General features: G+C 41.8%; 1 protein-coding gene across 4 annotated transcripts in view; it reads left to right on the top strand.

The window, feature by feature from the left end:
* Window positions 1-1952: 1952 nt before the first annotated feature.
* Rnf175 (ring finger protein 175) overlaps window positions 1953-24178 on the top strand; it is a 45380-nt gene continuing 23154 nt past the window's right edge. The window contains exons 1-4 of one of the 4 annotated variants that reach the window (XM_047565710.1): window positions 1953-2372; window positions 2630-2856; window positions 12667-12704; window positions 15572-15713. In XM_047565710.1, coding sequence (XP_047421666.1) covers window positions 15588-15713 — 126 coding nt within the window. In that variant the 5' untranslated portion in view covers window positions 1953-2372; window positions 2630-2856; window positions 12667-12704; window positions 15572-15587. Of the gene's footprint in view, window positions 2373-2629; window positions 2857-6253; window positions 6347-12666; window positions 12705-12803; window positions 12856-15571; window positions 15714-24178 lie in introns of those variants that run through there. The other 3 variants (XM_047565709.1, XM_047565711.1, XM_047565712.1) reach the window with 3 other exon arrangements.

The following is a 24178-nucleotide window of genomic DNA, read 5'->3' as shown; positions in this document are numbered from 1 at the left end:
CTACTTTTGTGTTTGGATGTATCTATAGTAACATATGTGGGTTTTTATGGCAGCCTTCAACCAAGAAAGAGTATCTCCTATCAGGAAGACAGATCTTTTATAGTGCTAATGAGCCAGAATTTCACAGGAAAAGGAACTGCCATTTCCACCTGGAATATTTTATTTCATTATTTCTTTGGCTGAATTGGAATACAGATAAAATGTGACGACTTCCTGGGCTAGATAAAACCTTGGATTTTACCACCACATAAAGGTACACCAGAAGCTAGGTAGGAACGCAGCTTGTCCACATGAACTCTCTACCTTTCTTCTCCCCACATCGGCTGCCATCCGCACATACCCTTCTCAGGGATGGCGCTCAAGTCCTGTGCCCCGGCATCATCAATGAAGATCAGTCAAGTCTCATTGATTCTACCATCTAAATCTCCTGGCTCCATCCATATCTCTCCATCTCTCCTCCACCCCATCCCTGCACACACTCACATACCACCACCAAGGCCACGGTCATCTTTAGAGGAACGACAGCAATGGCTTTCTGACTGGTCTCTGTCTTGAGTCACAGTCAGAGCCTCCCCTTCCCCCTCCTTAAGGCAAGTCTAATAATGTTATTTCCTTGCTTAAAACTCTGTAAGGGCTTCCCACTCTCCCAAGGCCACCATCCAATCTGTTTCACATATGCAGAGTCCTTCTGGATCCAACAGTCACTTTCTTGAGCGATTAAGAGCTCAGACCATGAAGTCAGACTTCTCTGGATTCAAATTCCCATGGCACTGCCTATTAGCGTTGAAACTTGAACAAACTTCAGAACCTCTCTGCTTCAGTGTTCCCATGTGTCAAATGGAGATATTAACAACAGCTCCCTTAGGGAGTTGTTGGGAGAACTGAATGAGTTAATGCATGTAAAGTGCTTGGAACAGACAGGGCACATAGTGAGCTTTCTATTAGCGGTCAACTAGTCCTTTTATTTTAGTTTCTCCAGTTCACTGTGCTTTCTCCAGCCTCCAGGCCTTGGCATCTCCTGTTCCCTCCATCTGGAACACTCTTTCCAAAACCCTGATCACGCTAGAAGGTAATCTTTGGAAGTGGACAACAGTAGTAGCATCCCACCAGGAAGCTTGTTAAAAAACACGAATTCTCAGGTTCCAGCCCAGACCTCCAACATCAACCTGGGGTGGGCAATCCAAGTTTTAACAGTCCTGTATGGGAGTCTGATGCACAGACAGAGCTGGAAACCTGATTCATTTACCACAGTATATGTCCTTAGATGTTTATCTGTCTCTACCCCATTAGACTGTAAGTCCCTCCACAGCAGAGATACTTGCAGCTTGTTGACCAGTTAATCTTCACTGGCAGCTCCTTGTGGATGCTGAAAACTAAGAGCCACCACAAATTGAAACGGAGAAAACCTTGTTTTGTCGACCAGATGATTTAACTGTGTGTTCCTTCATTGTCTGTTTCCCTCCATTAAGAGTCAAGTCTTTCCAAAGGCTTACCTAAATAATTCCAGCTTGTTCCCAGCCTTGACTGCAGGCTTAGGCCTAAGTGAAAGGAAGAGGGCAAAGGACAGCTATGAGCCATTCCCCAGGAGGCCCTGCAGGCTCTGGAGCACCACGGCGGTCACCGAGGTCTGTGTGCTCTTTGTCATCTTTGAAGAAACTTAACGAGGCGGGGGACGCAGAAGAGGTTCATTCTCTGAATTTGGACAACCACGGGAAATCCTGCCTACTAAAAGTCATTTCTGGGGAAGACCTGCAGCGAAAACCTCTTTCTCTCTACCTTCCCTCCCCCGCCCCTCTCGCTGCTTCGCCTCTTCTCTCCCTCTCCAGCCTCCTGCTCCTCCCTCTCCCTCCTCTACCTCTTTCTTAGGTCTCCCCTCCCCCTCCTCTCTCCCCTTCCCCCTCCTCTCTCCCCCTCCCCCTCCTCTCTCTCCCTCCCCCCTCCCCTTCCTCTTCCGCTCTCTTCTATTTCTCACTCTCTCTACAACACTTTCTCTTGCTACCTACCTGTCCCGGACCCCTCCTCCAGCCGCGTCCCCTGATAACCAAACCACTGGTTCGTGCCAAGCTCCCGGGGCGGGTCGCTGGACGTTTTCCTTGCAGACCCGGCTGACCGGAGAGCTTCTCCGCCTCAAGGCCCAAAGGGCGCCCCGGATCCAAAGACGCCCCTGTGAGCCGCCCGGCCGCGGAGGAGGCGCTGCGCGTGCCCAGGGCCAGGCGGCGGCCGCCGGCGCCCGCATCCGCCCCGCGCCGCTCGGGGCCGGGCAGCCCGCTGGGTCCCCACCCGGGCCGAGGGCGCGTGGGTCTCGGTGCGCCGCACGCCGCCGGGCAGCGCGGGGACACGGCGGCATGGCGGCGCCTCCGCAGCAGGAGCAGGTACCGGCGCGGCCGGGGAGGCGCGGCCAGGGTCCTGGGGCGCCGCTGGGGCGGGGCGGGGCGGGGCGCGCGGGCACGTCTCCAAGCCCCCCGCGCCCGCCGGTGAGAGTCGGGCCTGGAGAGGGATGGATGACCTTCTGGAAGGTGCTACCCCGGGCTGCCTATCCCCTCCGCGTTCTTCCTCTCCTCCCTGGTGCCCGCTTGCTTTCCTTCCTTCTCTCCATCCCTCTCCCCTATCCTCTCCCTTTGGCTTCCAGGATGACCCCATCCATTCCTGTGCTCCAAACTGGCTGCCTCTCTCCTCGGCAACAGCCCCCGGGGACCTAGAGTAAAGGGTCATTGAAAGAGGGCGACTAAGGGAGAGTGAAGATTGGACTTCAGGCCTTTGGCTGGACTGCCGGGGTTCCCATACTTGAGTGTGCATCAGCATCACCCTGGGGCCCTTTAAAAGACAGATTAATGGGCTCTGCCCCTAGGCTTTCTGGTGGGTACTTTTGGATTTCAGCCTGATCATTAAATAACTTGTCTGATTAGCTTCTGGGTGCGGCTTATGTTTGAGAACCTCTAGGTTAGTCCTTTCTTCCTCCAACCGGTGATTACAAATCCATTCCTACTTTATTTTTAATTCATAGGACAGTTCGTAGGCTCTGACCAGATACAGGATCTGTGCTGGGGTGGACAAAGGGGATACACAATCCAGAGGTGGGCCTTTGTTCAGGAACTCACATCCTTAAAACAAGAACAAAAGTAACTCACAGGAAGACATTAGTGCCTCAAAACAGGCTGGGGCAAAGAGTTCTAGAATTTCTGATTGGTGAGGCTTTGTTTCTGACTGGGAAGACTCTGGTAGGGCTGCAGAGGGGGTGTCCTTTGAACTGGCTTTGAAGAACAAATAGGATCTGGCCACGTGGTGTTGAGAGGGAATTAGAATTCCAGATGGACCAAGAGAAGTACTAAATTGTTTGGAGAATGGGGGGAAGAAATTGCTGGGGGATTGGCCATAGGAAAAGATGGGAATCGGGAACCATACAGTATGTTGGCAGAAACCCAGGGTTCATGAAGACTCACAGCAGCCAGGGAAGAGCCAGGCCATGGAGGACCGTGTGTACCAAACTGTGCGTGTGGGGTTACTTTTCTAAAATGAGGGAGCCTCTGGGCAAACTCCATGACTTTCTGGCAGATTTCAAACCAGTATCATCCAAAGGGACTATGAATTGAGAACTCTGCATCCCAGGAGAGGCAGAGGACCTCACAGTGCCAACTTTGCTGCTGATGTTTGCCCTCCCTCAAAGCTGGCATCTCTACCTCATCCACAACACTTAGGAGGTGTGCACCCCCGTTAATTCTGCCATAAGGGGGACTTGCAGCTTTTCCTGTAATCCCATGTTGGAAGATAATGTGGCCCAGGGACCAGCAGTCAAAGCATCACCTGTCAGAAATGCAGTCTCAATCCCCAGTCTATACCTATTGAATCCGAATCTGCATTTTAACCAGACCCCAAGATTTTACTGTGCGCTTAAAGTTTGAGAAGAACTGGTTTCAACCAGACTTTACAAGAGCTAAGGATAATAAAAGGCAAAGCAGTGTCATTACTGACCAGCCAATAGGTAATAGCTTTCCATTACTCTAAACCTCATTCTCTTTTATTTTCCTTCACCACCCTTCACGCTACCTGAAGAATGTCTACTTGCACATTTGATTGTCTGAGAGCCTTCATCAACCTGGAAGCTCCAGGAGAGCTGGTCATGTTCTATCTCATTAGCTGCTATACCCAGAAGCTAGTCTGATAAATAGCAAGACCTCAATTACATATTTATTAAATGAATAAGTGGGTGAATGAATGAATAGTAACATACAATCTCATGATCTGGTGCCCCAGCTCCCAATGTACCTTCCTGTTTAGACACCAGCTCCCTATTCTCCGTCCTCCCTCCTCAGCCACACATCCTGCAGTCTGCTGAGCAGTTACACCTTAGGTAACTTTGAGACTCCTCAAAGAGAGTGGAAAGCATGAGTTTAGGAACTTGTCTGAGGCCTGCTTTCCAGGCTCTGATTTCTACCAAAAGGAGAAAATCAGCTCCCTGCCTTGGAGTAAAATATGTCTGTCCGTTGGCAACCTTGACCTTCTTAAGAGAAAACGAGGCACAAATTGATTAAGAAACAACGAGTTTATTTGTACTGATCAGAGTCACAGCTCAAGAGACAACAAATTTCAGACTGGCTGAAATATATTATGGCGTCTTACAGATTTTAAACAAGTTTTAAAGGCAAATATTCCACAAGTAGAGAGAGGAATTATATATCAGTTATTTTTCAAGAATTTAGATTGGTGTAGGCAGCATAGCAAGCTATCTTATAAGAAAGGGATTGAGTGATTTAAAGAATTCACCTAGGGCTGGAAGTGGGGCTCAGAGAAGAACACTTGCTTAGCATGCCCGAGGCCCTGGGTTCCATCCCCAGCAATTGGAAAAAAAAAAAAAAAAAGAAGATACAGATATAGATATAGATATAAAGTAGTTCTCAGAAAGGGAAGAAGGAAGAAGGGCTCTATCCCTAGCACCAGAAAGAAAACAAAAAAGAAATTCTTGGGAAAAGACCCTGGTAGCTGTCTATAGGACTGGAATGTTCTACTCTAATGAAAATGAAAACCCAGGATGTCCACAGCAGGCTATAGCAGCTTGCACAGGACCAAGTCTTTCATGTTCTCTTCACCTAGTATTTTGGGATACCTCAATCTGCCTTTACCTGTTTGAGTTCCATACCCTGTAACTTGAATTCTCATCAGTGAGTACAGCACTCCTCTCCCCCTCACCCCAACACACATACACACACACACACACACACACACACACACACACACACACGGCACAGGAACAGTAATAGTTTCTAAGTTCATTGTTCTGGCTTTGCCACTTGTTTCAGAAAGGTTTTTCTAACAGAAGGATTTTGTGAGGGAAGAGTTGAAAGTGAGAAAATCAGCCTGGAGACAGTAGCTCAGATGTTGAAAGGTAGTGCCAGCAAGGTGACCTTCACAAATACACTGAGCGTGTGCCGTGCCAGACATCGGGATTCAGTGGTGGGTAAGGCCCAGCCTGCCCTCCTGCCGATTCAGATAAGTAAATAATTTATCAAGGGTACAGTCTGGAAACAGTATTCAGGAGAGTGCCATGGACATATGGGAGGGCCGGAACCCAAAGGGCTTCCTGGAGGAAGTGGGGCCCAAGGATAAGCAGGAGTGAGGCGCCCCCACATAGAAGCTAGGGCTGGAGGAAATGCATCCAGGGGACAGGAATGTTCTGGTTGGCTAGAGCAGGAGATGTGCAGGGACAGTAGAGAGAAATCACAGGACCCTGTTAACAGAATCATGTCAACAACAAGAACTTCAAGCAGGAAGGTAATAATATGGATTAGTTTGCTTTCATGCAGTCTCCCTTACAATTTGAAGAGAAGAGTGAAGACCAGTGGTTCAGTCAGCCTTTTTGCTGCTGTGACTAAACCACCTGACCAGAACAACTATAGAGGAGGAAGAGTTTATTTGGGGTCTCATGGTTTCAGAGGTCTCAGTCCGTAGACAGCAGGTTCCATTCTTCAGGGTTTGAAGGGAGGCGGAACATCATGGCTGAAGAGTATGGAGGAGCGAAGCAGCTCACATGGTGATCAGGAAGCAGAGAGACTCTGCTGACCAGACACAAAATATGTACCCCAAAGCCACGCCCCCAATGCCCACCTCCTCCAGACACACCCCACCACTTCAGTTACCAGTCAGTTAATGCCATCAGGGGATTAATTCACTGATTGGGTTAAGATTCTCACAACCCACTTATTTCTCCTCTGAACCTTCTTTCACTGTCTCGTACATGAGTTTCTCGGGGACACCTCACATCTAAACCATGGCGGCAACATCCCAGGGAGATGTCACTGTGTGCAGCCCTGAGGCCCCAGGGAGCCTTCCCTAGTCGTCCGAGCTGAAGAGCGTGGGTCCCTCTGCCTGCTGTGCTATTTTCTATCACACTTTCTGTTTATTTTCTTCATAGAAGTTACTACATTAGGCTATTTCTTTGTTTATTGCCCATTGTTTTCTCTAGAACACAGGCTGAATTCATGAGAACAGGAAGCTCACCTGTCCTCACCTGCGTGCCACCTCTCAACCTGGTGCCTAGCGCAGAGGAGACAGCCAATATGTATTTGTCGAATGAATGAAAAATGTATGGGTAGAGGCCATAGGGGACTGAAAGAAGTGGACATGTGTGTGAGGTAGTATTTAGAGATAGGGTCAACAGAAAGGTGATTGGTTGGGGTACAAGGACAAGAATGGTGCCCCGGTTTTTCTGTTTGTTAGACAAGATGTGGGAATACTGAGTGAAATTGGAGACATCATCAGGAGTGCACTTTGGGGGAAAATCACTGTGTTCAGTTTGAGGCAGATTAATTCACATATCTGAGGGACATCCGTGAGGAGATACGAAGCACGTAAGCTCAAAAGTGAGATTTGGCTGAATAAAAAGAAAGAGGTGAGGTAGATCAAATGATGGCATGGAGATTGGGAAGAAAGGACTTGGCGACTGATTAGAAAAGAGAAGGAACTGAGGAGGGTAGAGTAAAAGGTCACTTTTGAACTGTTCTGTCTAGGTGTCACTGTTCATGTAGAATGTATTTGACATAGAAAAGCATAAAAAGGAAAGTAAATATTTCAATATATATCACCACCAATAGAGCATTGCTGGTACCATTTTGGTGATGTCTTCTGCATGTCTTCTTCTGATGTCTCTTTATGAAACTATGCATTTATATAAATGGGCTCATACTATGGACAACTACTTTGAAGGCTGCATTATCTTATAACAATGAGTCATGGAATTCTATGTCAGTAAATATGGATCTGCATTATCATTTTTAAAATGTTATAGACTTCTCAAAAGCAAACACAAAGATGTGGCTCTTTCTCATCCATCGTGCTGGGCAGTTGGTGAGTGTTTCATTTTGGAAACAGGTATTTTTCAGTCCTTGGAAATTTTCTTGCAGAATTTGTACTTTCTTTCCTATGTCCCCTCTCTTAGAGTTTTTCATTTTTTTTCTGAGAGAATTCTTCAATTTACCTTTAATCCTTTCATGAGATTTTTTATTTGTGTCCTCTTGTTTTTAATTTTGAGAACTTTTGTTGGTTTCTTTATAAAGCAAGGTATTTGTTAGGGTTTGGATCCGGAATGGCCCCCAGAAACTCATGTGTTAAGTAATGCAGCTATGTCCAGAGGAGGGACTTTTAGGAAACAATTGGATCACGGGGACTCTGACCTTATAAATGGATTAATCCAGGGGGTGGGATTGTCACTCAGTGGTAGAGCGCTTGCCTAGCACGTGAGAGGCACTGGGTTCGATCCTCAGCACCACATAAAAATAAATAAATAAAATAACAAAGGTATTGTGTCATCTACAACTAAGAAGGTTTTAAATAAATAAATAAATAAATGGATTAATCCATTCGATAGATTAATGTTTTGAACGGACTACTGGGTGGAAACTGTAGGAGGACGGGGCATGGTTGGAGGAAGTCAGTCACTGAGAACGTGCCCTAGGCACTCTATCTTGTCCCCCTCTCCCCCACCTCTGCCTCCCAGCCATCAAGAGCTAAGCAGCTTTCTTCATGATATTCTGCCTCATCTCAGGCCCAGAGTATTGAGCCAGAAGACCATGAACTGAAGCCTCTGAAACTGTGAGCCAAAATAAATCATTCCTCCTCAGGAACTTTGGTCACAGCAACAGAAGGTGGACTAGCTCGGTGTTCTGGTTGCTATGGGTGCAGAAACTTCTGTCTCAAACCTCTAGTGATCTTTAGCTGTTAGCCTCTCCTTAGGGGAGACACTGCGCACGGTTTGGAAGCTCTTGTTGGCAGGGAGGGCTTGTTGACAGGCGGTCTGGGCTGACGGCTGACCTGGCTGGGCCTTTCATAGGGAGATCAAGGATTGTCCATATCTAGAGTTCTTGTCTCTTGACTTGGATAGTTCTCCAGAAGTAAATCCAGTCTTCCCCGCACGAGGCATGAGTCTGGTCATCAGCGATCCAGGCCTCCGAGACAAGTCCACGTCTGGCATACCCAGGCCCCCAAGAGCACGAGTGGAGGTCTGTGTGCCCTGCGGCTCGTCATTACAAACCAGTCTGCGCTTACAGCCTTGCTGCACATCCTCTCCTGGCCTCACAGTGTTCTTGACCAGAGGCCGTAGGGGCCGCGTTCTTCCGGTGTGCACTGCTGACTGCAAGCTTGGGTGGTAGCAAGGAACTGGACGGTAGAAGTTTGAAGGTGCCTATATTCGTTTCCTAGGGCTGCCATACAACAGAAACGTCACGCAGCTGTGGGGGTCAGAGGGTGGGTACAGGCAGGACCCTGACTCTAGAGAGACCCTACCTACCTCTTCCAGCTCTGGTGGCTGCAGGTGCTGTTGGCTTGAGGTCGCATGACTCCAGTCTTCACTCCCAGGGTCTGTGCGTCTCTGGGTAGCACATCTCCCACTCCTTTTTCTTACAAGGAAGCCAGTCTTTGGATTAAGGATCCACCCTGAATCCAGGATGATCTCATCCTGAGATCCTTAATTACATCTGCAAAGACCCTAGTTTCAAATAAGGCAATGGGAGTTAGGATTCAGATATATCTTTGGAGGCGGGACACATGATAGTGCCTAAAGCAGGGATGAGGACTGACCCCGTTGACTCCCAGGAGACCAATGGCAGGTAGGATCTGCCACACATTCATTTGAGATTCAGGATTTCCAGGCAGTTCTAAGCTATTCCCAAACAACAGCTCATTTTCCAGAGCACAGGCTATCTCCCCTCCCCCATCCCAATTCCCTTGGGGGTATCATCCCCCTGTTATTTCTAATTTCTACTCAATTACCAAACTTTTGAAATATAAGACACAGAAAAGACTTAAGATAAACAGAAGCTTACATGATTCTGTGTTTCTGGGTTTGTCTTCTAAAGCAGGGCAGAACCCTGCAGCCTGATCAGGGATGATGTGCCACAGAGGACTCTGTTCAGAGGACTTCTGGTGCCATCTGCCCTCTTTGCATGCCGGGCACCTCTGAGCCCATGCCTGCCAGTGTGGGGACTTTAAACTGATTCTCAGATGCACTTTGTTATCAATCCCACTTGAACCCACCTCCAGAAGTCCTGGGACCCTGTGTCCCTCTGCCTTCCTGAAGTTCTTGGCATGGTTGGCTCTCTCTTGCACCCCCTGCTGCCAGCACGTGCCAGAGCCCTCTGCTCTGCAGTCACTGTCCACAAGACCATCCGCTTTCCAGTTTCCAAAAGAGATTGCTTAGACTCTTCACCTATTCTTGTACTTGTTGGTTTATGTTATTTTTATTCTTTTGCAGTCATTCTAGTGATGTTTGGGGAAGGAAAGGAGGTAAATGCATGTATGTGGTTTCTGTATTAGGTTTTTGTCCCTGTGAACAAAATACCTACAAGCACAACTTAGAGAAGGAAAAGTATATTTTGGTTCAGTGTCAGAGGTTCCGTTCATGGTCAGCAGTCTCCATTACTCTGGGCCCAGGGTGAGGCAGGACACCTTGATATGGAGGAATGCTGCTCAGCTCACGGTGACTAGGAAGAAGAGAGAGAGAGAGAAGCGAGGGGAACAAGATATAATCCCCGAGGGCATGCCCCAATGATCTACTTCTTTTAGCAGCACCCTACCTATCTACAGTTGCCACCCAGCATTCCATTCAAATTATTAACCTATTGATCCGCTGATTAGGTTACAGCTCTCATAATCCAGTCATTTCACCTCTGAACATTCCTGCATTAACACAGGAGCTTTTGGGGACACCTCATATTAAACCATAAAAATTTATCATGTTTCACTAGAAGTTCTTGTTTGTACTTGCTTTTTTTTTTTTTTAATTCATAGTAATTAGTGAGTTTAAACATCTTTCCCTAAATATATTGGTTATTTATATTGCTTTTGCAAATTTCTTATTCAAGTACTTTGTTCTTTGGAATGTTTTTCTTATTATATTGTGAAAAGCTCTTTTTATATTTAATTTATTGACTTTCTGCTTCTTTCATAGGTCACATTTTCCCCAGTTTTGAATTTGTCTTTCAAGTAGAGATGATCATATTCAAATTTTATGTCCTCAAAATCTGTTTTTTTTTTTTTTTTTACTTTATCATTTCTGGACTCTGCATCATACTTAGAAATGCCTTCTCCACTGCAATATTATAAAAATGTTTACCCACATTTTCTTCTAGTGCTTTTAAGATTTTCTTCCTTATAGTTAAATATTTGATCCATCTGAAATTTATTCTGAAGCAAGGAATGTGTTATAGATGGATCCAGCTTTGTCTTTTCCCAAATGCCTAGCCAGTTGTCCCAGCGCTGTGTATTGAACAGTACATTTTCCTTCTTTGATTTGAAGTAACTTATCTGTCATGTGCAGTTGAGTCTGTTCCTGGATTCTGTGTTCTGTTCACTCATCTTCTGCTTTCACTTGATTTCCAAGGCTTTATTCTGGATTGCAGAGTCTGGTAAGCCAAGGCCTTAGTCTTTATTCTTCCAAACTTTCCTGGGTATCCTTATATGCTTATATTTCCAGATGAACTTGAGTGTCATTTTTTCATTTCCAAAGTAAATCCTCATAGGATTTCAAATGGACTTGTAAAGTAATATATCACAAAATATTTTCCCCAAATTGGAACCCATCCCAAGGGGAAAATACTGTACTACTGGGAACTATAACTAGACAAGAGCTGTCTAAGAATATCATCATCGCCACCACCACCACCATCATCCTAATTCACTTATTCTCACGTGAGCCCCACTGCTGTGACCTCCATCTGAGTAGTAAAGACCCACCTGTGGGATCACCTGTGGGTAGGGAGCCACGGAGAAGCTGCCAGCCTCAGTCACAGCACCACCTATGTCCTCTTTTCCTGGCATTGTCCAAGTCTCTCCTAAGCCTGTCTGTGACTCTTACCCATGTCATCTGAAGCCTCTGAAGCCTCGTTCTGTCTTCATGCCTCTGACAGAAGCATAGATGTTCTCATGGAGCCTTTATCTCCAATCAGAGAAATCCTAGACTGAGTCATAGATGGTATTTGTTTCTTTCTGTCTTCCCAGATTGCTTATACCATTTGAAGGAAAAAAATAGGGGACAAATTTGGTTAATATGAGATTCGTTTAACAGGTATTTTATTTGCTTTCCCTTTTCTTTGCCATCTTTGGGGATTTGGGCTTTCAAACAGTATCTTTTAACACTGCTGGACTAGGGATTAGGTTGTCTGTGCTCTCTGTGATAGTTGTAAGATTGTGTCTTTCTGGTGACTACTGCCCAGGATTTCAAATAACCAAATATAGTAGGTTAGCAGGAACCAAGGGAAGCAGCACATGGATGGACTCTGTCCTGGGAATGGTCTCGGAGCTGCCAGCTCAATCAGCTAGGGCACAAGGCCAGAGTCACCCCTTCAAAATGATGCCTCATTTTTCAGGAGGACACAGAAGCCTTTGTTCTGCTCAGTCTCTAAAACCTTGAACTTGGAGCCATGTTCCCTCACTGGCATTATTTAAGACATCAACAAAATAGATTTTTTTTTTTTTATGGATACTGAATTCATACATCATAGCCTAGGAACCAAAGTGGCTGTACCTATGGGGAGGCCACTCTCTGCAACCTTGAGTGATCTGCCAGAACACATGGGCAGGAGTGGAACTGCATCTTGTTCTCTGACTTAGGAGTAGAACCAAATATTTATCAACAATGACTTGATCACTGGTGTTTTGTTCTTGTTATTCATTTGTTTGTTTTGTTTCAGTTTTATAACACCCCCAGATAAAGTTAAAGGCTTCATCCCTAGTACTTCACCCTGCCAGCCCAAACTCACTAATGCCTTGATCCTGGACTTGGAGCCTACAGAACTACAACAAAATACGTTTATGTTATTTAAACCGTCCAGTCTCTGCCATATTATCATGGCAGCCTAGCAGACTAATACAGATTTCCAAGGTGGGAACTAGCCTTCAGTAATTTTTTTAAATTTAAATTAAATTTATTTTGAACCGATACATAAAATATAAATGTACACATTAACAGGGTAATACGATGTTTTGATACATATTACACTGTGTGTACAATGTAACATGTATTTTATTTTATTAGAATTTTCATCCTAAATTATTCCAGTACTAGGGAATATAGCTGGTTTTCACAGTTTGGGTTTCTCATATAATGCTTTAAAATATAAGCTGTAAAATAAAAGCTGAGAAAATGAGATTTTTAACCAGGGTGCTTTTTATGTTTTTCAGATCTCTCACACAAAACTTTCTGCGGATGATGAGTGGAAGTAAGTGACTGGTATTTTTTATAATTGCTTTATTAATAAATTAGATTCCTATCTTAACAGTTTGAGAAACTGAATGAAGGCATCATTTCATTTGTATATTCCCTGGGACAAAGAAGGTGGACTAAGGCAGCTGTGTGTCTACAGCAAAAAGGTACTTGAAACCAAGTCTGCAAGGATTTCATGTGTTTGCTTTGTGATCCACGCAGTCCCACGAAGCTGGATTAACATAGCCTTCAAAATATGGAAATATCGAGGGGCTATTTATTTTAGGCATGTGATACATATGAATTTCTTTATGTGCTGGGACTATTGGGCACTGTGAACACCACATGAGAGAAAAGGAATGATTTCTTCCCTTTTTGCATTATAGTAATCAATTATGAATGTATCCCTACTCAAAACAGGAAATACTGGGGCTGGGGAGATAGCTCAGTTGATAGAGTGCTTGCCTTGCAAGTACAAGGTCCTAAGTTCAATCCCCAGCACCACAAAAAAAAAAAAAGGAAATACTTATTACATTTGCATGTTAATTTATGATCTTCAAAGTTCTTTCACATAGATTAACCCATTGATATGTGCTTTCAATATATGTGTATATTTGTATGTACATATACACATGTACTCACAAAAATGAATTAATATCATAAAGCATATTTTGTTGTCTATCTGTGCAAGTCCTGTTTTAGATCAATGATGAATTCACTCCTCTATCTACATGACCTAGTTGGAAGTCCGTTAATTACATAGAATATTAATATTTATTTTGGATCCGGGTGTGTAAAAACCATAACTAACCTCTTGCACCCTTTTAATTTTTTTTCACTTTCATTTCTTTTGAGGAACAAATGCATTTTTTCTTTTTTTATGTGAGTTTCTAGAAATCATTCCTGTCTCCTGAATGCAGCTTTCAACGGAAACTAAAAGTCATGTCATTTTATTCAAGTCGATTCCCTGATCTACACTCCAGCTTCTTCTATTGATGAATGAACGGCTTTCAGTCTACCTATTTATGCCTTCCAGCAGTAACATTCAAAGAGTCTAAGAGCTGGAGTGAAGCAGGAATATTTACTGATTCATTTCTATGCCTTCTCCAGCAGGGGCACCCCTGGGATTTGCATGGGTACTTTTTCTGAAGGGTACTTACTTCAGGCTCCATAGAAATGCTGATAGGGGAGCGACCCAACTGCTCACCTATCAAGTGCCTTTAAAAAAACCAGTCTTTTGGCACAGAATAGTCCCTTGCAGTGTTCGCAGATTGAGACACTAATTGCACGCTATCACCAATCTTAAATGAAAGGTTCACTTTTAAGAGATTTTGTGACTATGGTGCTGCTCCACTCCTGGTGAGAGAAGGTTTATGAATGTTTATGAATTAATAGGATTAATATTAATAGGATTAATATTAATGAATTAATAGGAATTAATATGAATGTTTATGAATAGAAGGTTTATGAATTAGAGGAATTTATGAATGGCATTATTCATAAATTTCCCTCTTTCTCTAACCTTCGATCTGGGCCTCTCTCTTCCTCTAGGCCAGAGGCTGGCTCTCAATCTTGGTTGCCCCTTAAAATCCTGTGGAAAGCTTTAAAAATTACTGGTACCTTAAACATCACACTGTGCAGACGTCTATCAAAACATCATATGGTACCCCATTCCTCTCCACATTTTTATGTTCTTATGTATCAGTTCAAAATAAATTTAAATTTAAAAAATTAATCACCAATGGCTAGTTTCCATCCTGAACATCTGTATTAGTCTGCTAGGCTGCCATGACAATATGGCACAGATTGGGCGGCTTAAATAACAGAAACTTATTTTGTCATAGTTCTGTAGCCTCCAAGCCCAAGATCAAGGCATTGGTGAGTTTGGACTGGCAGGGTGACGTAGGGATGTACCTTTAACACATAAGTTCTGGAGTGCAGGACCCAGTTCAGCTCATAACACCCAGCAAAGATCACTTGATTGATCCGGGATACTGGGATGTTTAGAACTCCCTAATGATTTTAAGTGACAGTAAAAGTCAGGAACCACTGCTGTAGGTTTTCTTCAAAGTTACTTCTGTTCTAGGACTTCAAACCAGATGCCATATGATTCTAGTCACTTTCTCTAGCACTGTGAAAAATTAAGTGTTCGAAAATTTTTAAAATTGAAAATCCAGCTATCATCTGGATGTTTGTGCACTCTAAGAAAATGCTTACCCCTATTCTGTCTTCCTATAATAGTTGTATAATAATTTATACACAAGCTCGCTCTGGATCTTTCAGTTGCCCCCTGGATAATATGCTCCCATTTGGGCACCGGCTCCTTCTGCAGAATATCCTTTTAGCAAAAAATGATGGAAATGACAAACATTCTACTGCTTTTGACTTTCAGAAAATGGCAGTTTCATATGACTCAACCTGATAATATTTATTTTTCCTCATACAGCTATAAATAACATGTGCTTTACAGTCCTACATCATAAGTACCATGAGGTATAGAGGGATTATCTTAAATTTACAGATGAGGAAACTGAGGATAAATAACTTTCCAAGGATAAGAATCAATGAAGGGGCCCATAAGGGACTAGAACCTGTCTTCCCAAGGCGCATCATGCTTTTCAACTTCATTACTTAATTTGAAAAAAAAAAAACTGATCTCAAAATCACATGGGAAAGCAAAGAGCTGAGAGGAACTGGTTTTGCTGATAGAATCCACTGTCCTTTTCCCAAACCTAAGGGGAAGGGGAAGGGGAGAAATCGAGAGAGGCATTGTAACCAAAGCTTACCACCTCGTCTTCCTATGAGCCCAACCTGTTATTTTCTCTTTTGCTAAATGTGCAAAGGTTGAGGGCTTTTTCAGATAACCTCATTTGCTGGTTCCAGTCTGCAGCAGGAGAGGATGTACAAGATGCACCGGGGCCATGAGTCCATGCACGTGGAGATGATCCTGATCTTCCTCTGCACCCTGGTCATCGCCCAGGTAGTGCTGGTGCAGTGGAGACAGAGGCACGGCCGGTCCTACAATGTGAGTCGCCCCTGGCTGCTGGAAGCCTGCCCCAGCTTGTCAACTGACTGTCTTTGCACTGCCACATTGCTCCTTTGTGACCACTCTGAGGGACTGCTTTGGCTTAAATCAGTGGTTCTTAACCAGGAACGATTTTGCCCCCAAGAGATATTTGATAGTGTCTGGAGACATTCCCGATGGTCATCATTTAGATGGGGGATCAGGGTGGAGGAGGGGAACTGCTACTGGCATCTGGTGGGTCGAGTCCAAGGATTCTGGTCAACTTCCTACAAGGTAGGACAGCTCCCCTAAGTAAAACTTATCTGACCCAAATGTCAATCACGGCAAGTTGAGACAACCTGCTTTAAGTAAAACCAGTTTTTCTTTTGTGTATGAATGCCTTCTGCCAACGACTCAGGAAAAGAAAGATTGATGAGGCTGTCTCATGTTTTTTTTTTTTTAAATAATTTTTTAGTGGTAGATGGACACAATATCTTTATTTATTCATTGATTTCCATGCAGTGCCGAGGATTGAATACAGTGCCTCACACGTGCAAGGCAGTCACTCTACCACTGAGCTATAGACCCAGCCCTCTCATGTTGTTCCATCAGCAATAAATAAGTAGTCATAAATAAATATTAGCAGCTCTCTTGTCCTTATGCATATCTGTGGAAATGTGTCCACAGCAAACACCTCATCAACACAAAGAAGTATCTCATTGTCACAACCATCCCACTGCGGCATTACCACTGGAACTTTCCTACTTCAGGCCTGAGTCATGCTCTGGTCCTTCTTGGACTTGAGACCTTGCCACTGCAGGGTCTAGAGCAGTGGTTCTCAGATCCTGGGGTGCATCACAATCACCTGCAGGGCTTGTTAAATCAGATTCCTAGGTCCCACCCCCAGTTTCTGATCCAGTAATTTACATGTCTAACAAGTTCCCAGGTGGCGCTGAAGCTGCCGCTGGTTCTGGGACCATTCTTTGAGAACCATAGACTCAAGCATGGCCTAAATGGAGACCTCACAAAGGAGAAGGTCCTCAAAGAACACACTTCATGACAGTGGATCTCACACTGATCACTACATTAAGAAGACATCCCTGTGAAATATGAAGTCTTAGCCGAGACCAGGATTTTTTGTGTATTTTTACCCAGCATAAACATTATTTCCTGTGAAGTACAGGGTTTAAAATAATTCTCTATACTGTATAAAATTTAAGTTTAGGAAATTTTAAATATTTTATTGAACAGAAATCTCATTTCATTTTGTTTTTGTCATGTCAATTAAAATAATCACCCTTCATATTGCACTTGGCTAATATTTTTAAATGAAAGAGCTTAGAATCAAACCTTGCTAGTTATTCATTCTCATATCAAAGAGAAGCTATTTCAATATATCTTCATTATAGTTTCCCTATCTGCAAAATAACTAAGGTACAATTTCTGGAAGTCTTATGTAAAAAGGAACCAGATTCCTGAGAAATTAGTTCATACCTGTATTCTATCTTTTCTTTATAACTGATAATCATCTCTAGATTAGAAATAGGAAAAAAAGTTCTTCCATGGTAACAGGTGTGAGTTTGGCCTCGGAAACCCCCGCCCTTGGAAGGAAACAATGCCACATGATCCAGTTGACTTACAGTGCCACACCACTCCTCTGCAGTTCTTATCTGATGGCATTTGAATGGACAGACAAAAAGTCTCTGTCCTTGTCTTGTGTTTGAAGAAGTTGCTCCTGTGTCACCTCTAAGGATGTGTCATTACACCAGTAAGTGTAGACCTCACACACTGACCTCACACCTGACCACAGGCAGATGTGCCCAGCAGGCAAGACCTCTGTGAAGACACGTGGCCATCATTGGGCCTGACCCTAATGACGCCTGTGCTGGACCCAGGCTGACATTTTGGAACCTGATCACAGCAGTTCTCTGGAGCATGTGAGTCATTTCCCCTTGTCACTTGCCAGCTGTACCACCTGGAATGTCTCCCACAGATGTTGCTTTTGGCAGCCTCCCAGACCCCCTCCATCACCCCTGTTTTGCTCCCAAGTATTGCACAGCTCCTCTGTTTTGTGGCTACCTAGAGGACTCTGTGATCCTAAGGATCACCCTGGAGATGACCAAGTGACTTGATCATGGCCTCTCTTGAGATGATGTTGTCTGGCACTTTGACAAAGCCAGGAGGTACTTCCACAGTAGTCAAGGACAGATTTGGGTCTCATGATGGCCCTACTGGGACACGGCTGCATTAGCTTAGAGACTTGGTCAGACTCTGGAATATTTTCCACTCCTTTGCCCACGAGCCCATCTATTATTGACATTGTCCCAAAGGAGTAAGTTGAGTAGCCTCTTTCCTCTGCATGTCTCTGTGATACTCATTGCTCAAGCTGAGAGCCAGTATGTGAGGCCAAGTTTTCCCAAGATGGAGCCTTGACTTTAACTTACATTTTGCATCCCTTCTTGGAAATTCACCTCCAGGGCCAGGCATCCGAGCACAGCCATTTCAGGAAGCCTCAGTGACATCTGCAACCATTTGAGCTGGAAACAGTTCCCAGAGCACCAGCAGCTTATTCTAACACTGTTTTCTTATTGTACTCCACATGAACAATATTTTTTAAAAACCTTACCAAAGGTACTACCCAGTTTAATGTCTTTGGGCTGGATTTCAATGGACATATTTCCACAAATGTGGCCTAAAAAGCCCATCCATCTTTTAAATTATTTCTCTTGGCACCTAAGATTATGTGGGACCTCCCAGCCCTGCTGAGAACTCTGAACACATTTATGATTCATGCAGTTTTTGGCTCTTTTCTGTGATGGGCCATATAATAAAGTTTATTTCCATGATTTGATATTGTAGCCCCACTAATTTATTAGTAATATGATTCATGCAGTTTTTGGCTCTTTTCTATGATGGGCCATATAATAAAGTTTATTTCCATGATTTGATATTATAGCCCCCACTAATTTATTAGTAACGTATTAATATATATCATAATAATACTCATAATTATTAGTTATCACTATATAATGTATAAAATTACCATATATTAACATTTTTTAAAGAAATTAGTATTATAGCCATCCTACCAAACATTTAAAGAAGAAATAATACTTGTTTTCTACATTCTCTTCCAGAAGTTAGAAGCAAACTCATTCACTGATGCCAGAATTACTCTCCTGTCAAAACCAGATTATAAGAAAGGGAAAGTATAAACCAATATCTCTTACAAACATAAATTCAAAAACCCTCAACTGAATATGAGCAAATCCAATGTAATAATGTATAACAACATTATACACTTGAACCAAATGAGATTTATCCCCTGTATGAAAAGCTAGTTCAGCAATTAAAAATCAATTTATGTAATCAATCATATTGAAAGTCTTTAGAAGAAAGTCATATTGCTTATCAATAGACATAGAAAAAGTGTCGAACAAGGCCCAACACTCATTTATATAAAAATTCTCAACAAACTGAGAATAGGGGTAGCTTCCTCAACCTGATAAAGAATGCCTACAAAAAACCTGCAGATAACATACTTACTGGTGAAAAACAAAGGGAAGACTGTCTCCTCACCACTTCTATTCAACATTGTACTGGGAACAGGTAGTGCAATAAAAAAAGGAAATAAAAAGTATACAGATTGGGAATGAAGCAGAAAAAAGATCTTTCATTGCAGATTACATGATTGTCTACATAGAAAACCCCAAAGAATCAACAAAAACTCCTAGAACTAAGAAGAGATTATAGCAAAGTCACAAGACACAAGATCAAAATACAAAAATCGAGTAATTTCTTATTTGCTAGCAACAAGCAATTGGAATTTGTATTAAAACACTATAAAAGGGAAATACTCAAGTATAACTCAAACAAAATATGTACAGGATCTATATGCAGAAAACCAAGAAGTTCTAAAATAAATGGAAAGATATTCTGTGTTCATGAATTGGAAGATTCAGTACTGTTAAGCTATTAAGTCCTCCCAAATTGATCTATAGATTCAAGATTAACCAAATCAAAATTCTGGTAAACTAGTCTGTGTATATGAAACATAGCAAAATGATTCTATAGTTTATATGGAAAAGTAAAAGACACAAAATAGATAATACAGCACTGAAGAAAAGTAAAGTGGAAGGAATAACACTAAACAACTTCAAGACTTACTGCACAGGTACAGCAGTAATCAGTGTGGTATTGGCAAATAATAGACATTAGATTGCTGGCCTAAAATGAAGGGCCCACAGATAGACCCATACATGGTCAACTCATTCCATGACAAAGAATCAGAGATACTTCCATGGACAAAGAAGAGTCTTTCCAAATGGTGATGGGACAATTGACCTTCCATATGCAAAAAAATAAAATTAATCTTGATATGAAATCAATATTTTTTACACAAATTAACTCAAAATGGATCTTTGATCTCAATGTAAAATGTAAAACTTACAGGAGATGACAGGAAAAAAATCTGGGTGAACTTGGGTTTTGTGACAAGTGTTTAGACATGACATTGAAAGCATAATCCATGAAAGAAAATTGGTTAGTTGGATTTTATTGAAATTAAAAACTGTTCTGTGGAAGATACTGATAATTAAAAACAAGCCACAAACTGGGAGAAAATATTTGCAGTCAAACATTTTAAATAACAGGTTGATATCCAAAATATACTTAAAACTCCACCTAAAAAAAGCAACTAATTTAAAACATGGCAAAAGATCTGAAAAGACACCTTATCAAAAAAGATGTACAGATAGCAAGTAAGTATATGAAAAGAAGCTCATCAGCATATGTCATGGGAAATTGCGAAGTAAAACAATGAGATACAAATACATGGCTAAAATCCAAGAACCTGACAATAGCAAATGGTAATAAGAATGTGGAACATCAGGAGCTCTTGTTGAGAATAAAAAATTAGGAAGGCAATTTTTGAGGAAATTTGATACTCTCCTACAAAGCTAATCATAGTTTTACCATATGTTCCAACTGTCACTGTAGTGGATATTTACCCCGTTGAAAAGAAGAGTCTATGTGCACACAAAAACCTGCATGCAAATACTTACAGCACCTTTATTCATGGTCACTCAAAACGGAAGCAACTAAGATGTCCTTTGAAAGCTGAATATACAAGAAACTAGGGTACAACCATGCAGTGAAATACTCATCAACAATAAAAGGAAAGAAGCTGTCAGGTCATGAAAAGACATGAAGAAACCTCAGGGATCCAAACCAGTATGAAAAGGCTACCTACTGCACATTCTGAAAAATAAACATATGACATTCTGAAAAATAAAACCATACAGTAAATTGATCCGTGGTTGCCAGTGTTTCATAGGGAAGAAGGGGTGTAAGCAGGGCAGTAAAGTTATTCTGTCTGATAATGTAATTGTGGAATGAGACATGATGCATTTGTCAAGTCCCATAGACTATATGTTGCCAAAAGTGGACCTTAAAGTATGGACTTTTAAAAAGTCAGGCAGGAGGTTGGAGAATCTCTGGGAGAAATGCAGACCCTGACAAAAGAATCTAACTGCATTACAAGGGTCTGAAACAACTTTGATAAAGAGGATGGTAAGTGGGGGTGGGGGTACAGATCTAAGTAACTTTGGAAATGAACCATCTGAAAATTAAGGCAATGGGAACTGCACATAAGCACTGTACTCTAGTTGATAAAGTTATTTCCCAAGGGAGAAGGGCTTAGCAGTCCTAACAGAGCTGTATGTGTATACTGGAATGGAACAATTAAGTAAATAGATGACACATAATGGAAGCCAGCTTATTTGCCAATAGAGTGAGAGTTTATATTTACACAAGGATGGAAATTAGGAAAAAAAGTAAGAAATGCACACATGTGAATATCTCTGTATGCTGACAGTATTGCCACTGGTACAAATTATTTATAACCTGAAGGTATTATTTTCACATTATTTCAAGTATAATTCAGACCACATACTTAAGAAGAGAGGCACTAATTCATAAAGCTCAGAACATTTTCAGATACAACTTTTCACAAATATGTCCCCCTTCTAAAGCAATCACTGAATTTGTCCAGAAAGATTATGTTCTGTGGTCTGTAGGAGCTGTGTAATTCGGAGCAGCTTATTATAAATACCCAAAGCAAAGGAAATGACTTACTTAGAAAATAAAGTTTAAAAATATATTAACTGTTCCTTTGTGATGCCAAAAAGTGCAGATAGAAAGCGAGTAGAAGGAGAAAAATTTGTATTTTGCCTGGGATACAGCCAAATACCTGCATTTTTCCAAATAGCTGCATTTTTAGCACCATGTAGACCAACCATCTGAATATTTGAATTTTTCTTATTCCAGCTGGTAATCTTGATATGGTACAGACATTGGCAGAGCTTCAAAGCTAAATTATTTCCAAATGCTTTTAATAGCATTTAATTAAAAATAAAATTTATTTCAATACCACTCTCTCCACCCTCCCTTAAGTGCACCTACTTTTCCTATTTGCAGGAAGCAGGGAGCAAGGTGCCAAGAAAGAAATCCTATTACTCTTCAAATCAAAAGAAGGCCTTACAATTATCTCCACAGAATTTCAGTTTCAGACACACTATTAACTTGCCTCAATACACAGGCAAATAATTTGTCACAGATTGAAACATTGCTCTGTTTAAATCAAACTTCCTGTCTATTAATAGCCTTGAAACAGTAGGAAATCTTTTTTAAATGTGGCAAGGCACAAATATATACATTCTTACATATGTGCTTATATATGTACACAAGATTACAGAATCTTCTTTAAGAGTTAAATGGCAAAATCAACTATGGGGATTGGTTTGGAGATAGAAGTATGGATCAACTGAATTTCTAAGGGCACAGAGATTCCTTACGTTCTTCTTGCTGGATTTAGGTCCACACTTTAATCTGTTACCTTTCTTCTGGTAGCAGCAATGTCTCCTGGAGTCGTGTACTTCCATCATATTTTTCCGCTTACCTCTGAGCATCCCCCCTGCTCTCCCTGAACCCCAACCACACACACACAAATGGTTGCAAATAGTTGGCTATTTGCAGTGCAGAGGAAATGAGCATTGCACAAATTCTTCCTTTCCCTTTTTGATATTGCATGGCGTTCATCATTCTGTACGATTAGACAAATGAAAGATACCTTCGTTTTGACTTGATCTGCGATCCTTTTCACATGCACATGCATGGCAACAGGGGAAAAAAACATGGTACCTTTGGGCACCATCTGATTCGTCAGGAAATTCCCCCCACTATGATGTATGGGTGGGGAGAACGTGGGTGATATGATCCAGATGCACAGGCTGCCCTTCGCCAGTAATGCAGATGTGTTTTATACACACATGCCCAGATGGTGACCCCTCTGGCATTTTTAATATGTTCCAGATGCCAGGCTTCCTCCTTTGCATGTATGTGCCTCGATTTCACATTTTCATGTGTTTATTTATGAGGCACAGCATTCCTACACTTCATATGTGGCAGTTACTATTAAAAATGAGAAGTTTTAACTGCTCTGGAAATTGATAATCATTGCAATTGCTATGAAATATGGCCCTCATTTCAAAATGACTTGTCATACAACTATTGAATCCATAATGCAAATTTCTGACCCTTTGCTTGTTGAGAAAATATGGTGCTGGGTATACACTTTAAAGATAGTTGAGGAATTCAATATTTGCATATTTAATGCATTATAATGATTTTTAGCTTTCATTTTGATCTCCAAAGCCTATTTTAAAAAGTAGTGTGCCTATACTTTGAACATTGTTATTCATTGTTAATTAAATCCAGATATCAACTAAGAGCAATTTGGAATCTTCTAGAAATGGTTCATTCTTATAAATCCACAGGGAGGGAAATTGTTTTTATAAAAGTATAGTCCAACTGTAGCTCCAAACTATTGTATAGATTGTAACTCTCTAGATTTGAAGAAATTGATTGTCTTATAAAATTTGGCTCATGATCCAAAGCATAAAATACAAGAGCACAGTCATTTTGCTGAATTAAATTGAACTGACTCAACTTTTATTCAAAGAACTCATCATTTTTATGGGGGAAAGATAAAAATGAATCAAGTTATTAGATGAAAAATACAAATGACAGATGATCCAATTTGAAAGATGAAATTTATCATGCTTATCTCCTTTAATATCAAAAGTAATAGAGTTTAAAAAGTTAGAGCATGTATAATTTAAGATAGATAACTATCTCTGTAATCATCTGCATGAAATAAATGACCAAAAATACTGATGAGATCTTTCTAAGGGGCTGCAAATTTTATTACCAATAGCAGAGAATTGCTAATGCTGAGTGTGAGGTCAGTATATCTTGAATTCTACTCATCTAGATGTGTTTCCAGATCTTCATGAAAACTATTCTGCCTCCTTGAGTAAAAATTCTCCCACTTGTATAAATATACTTATCTTGGTGTCATAAATAAAGAGTGTAACTCAGTCATTAACTTGGACCACACCCACCCAATAGGATGGAAAATTAAAGCA

The sequence above is a fragment of the Sciurus carolinensis genome, chromosome 10, assembly GCF_902686445.1.
Source record: "Sciurus carolinensis chromosome 10, mSciCar1.2, whole genome shotgun sequence".
In the NCBI taxonomy this organism is placed as follows: Eukaryota; Metazoa; Chordata; class Mammalia; order Rodentia; family Sciuridae; genus Sciurus; species Sciurus carolinensis.
This window is presented reverse-complemented; position numbering and strand designations above follow the sequence as displayed.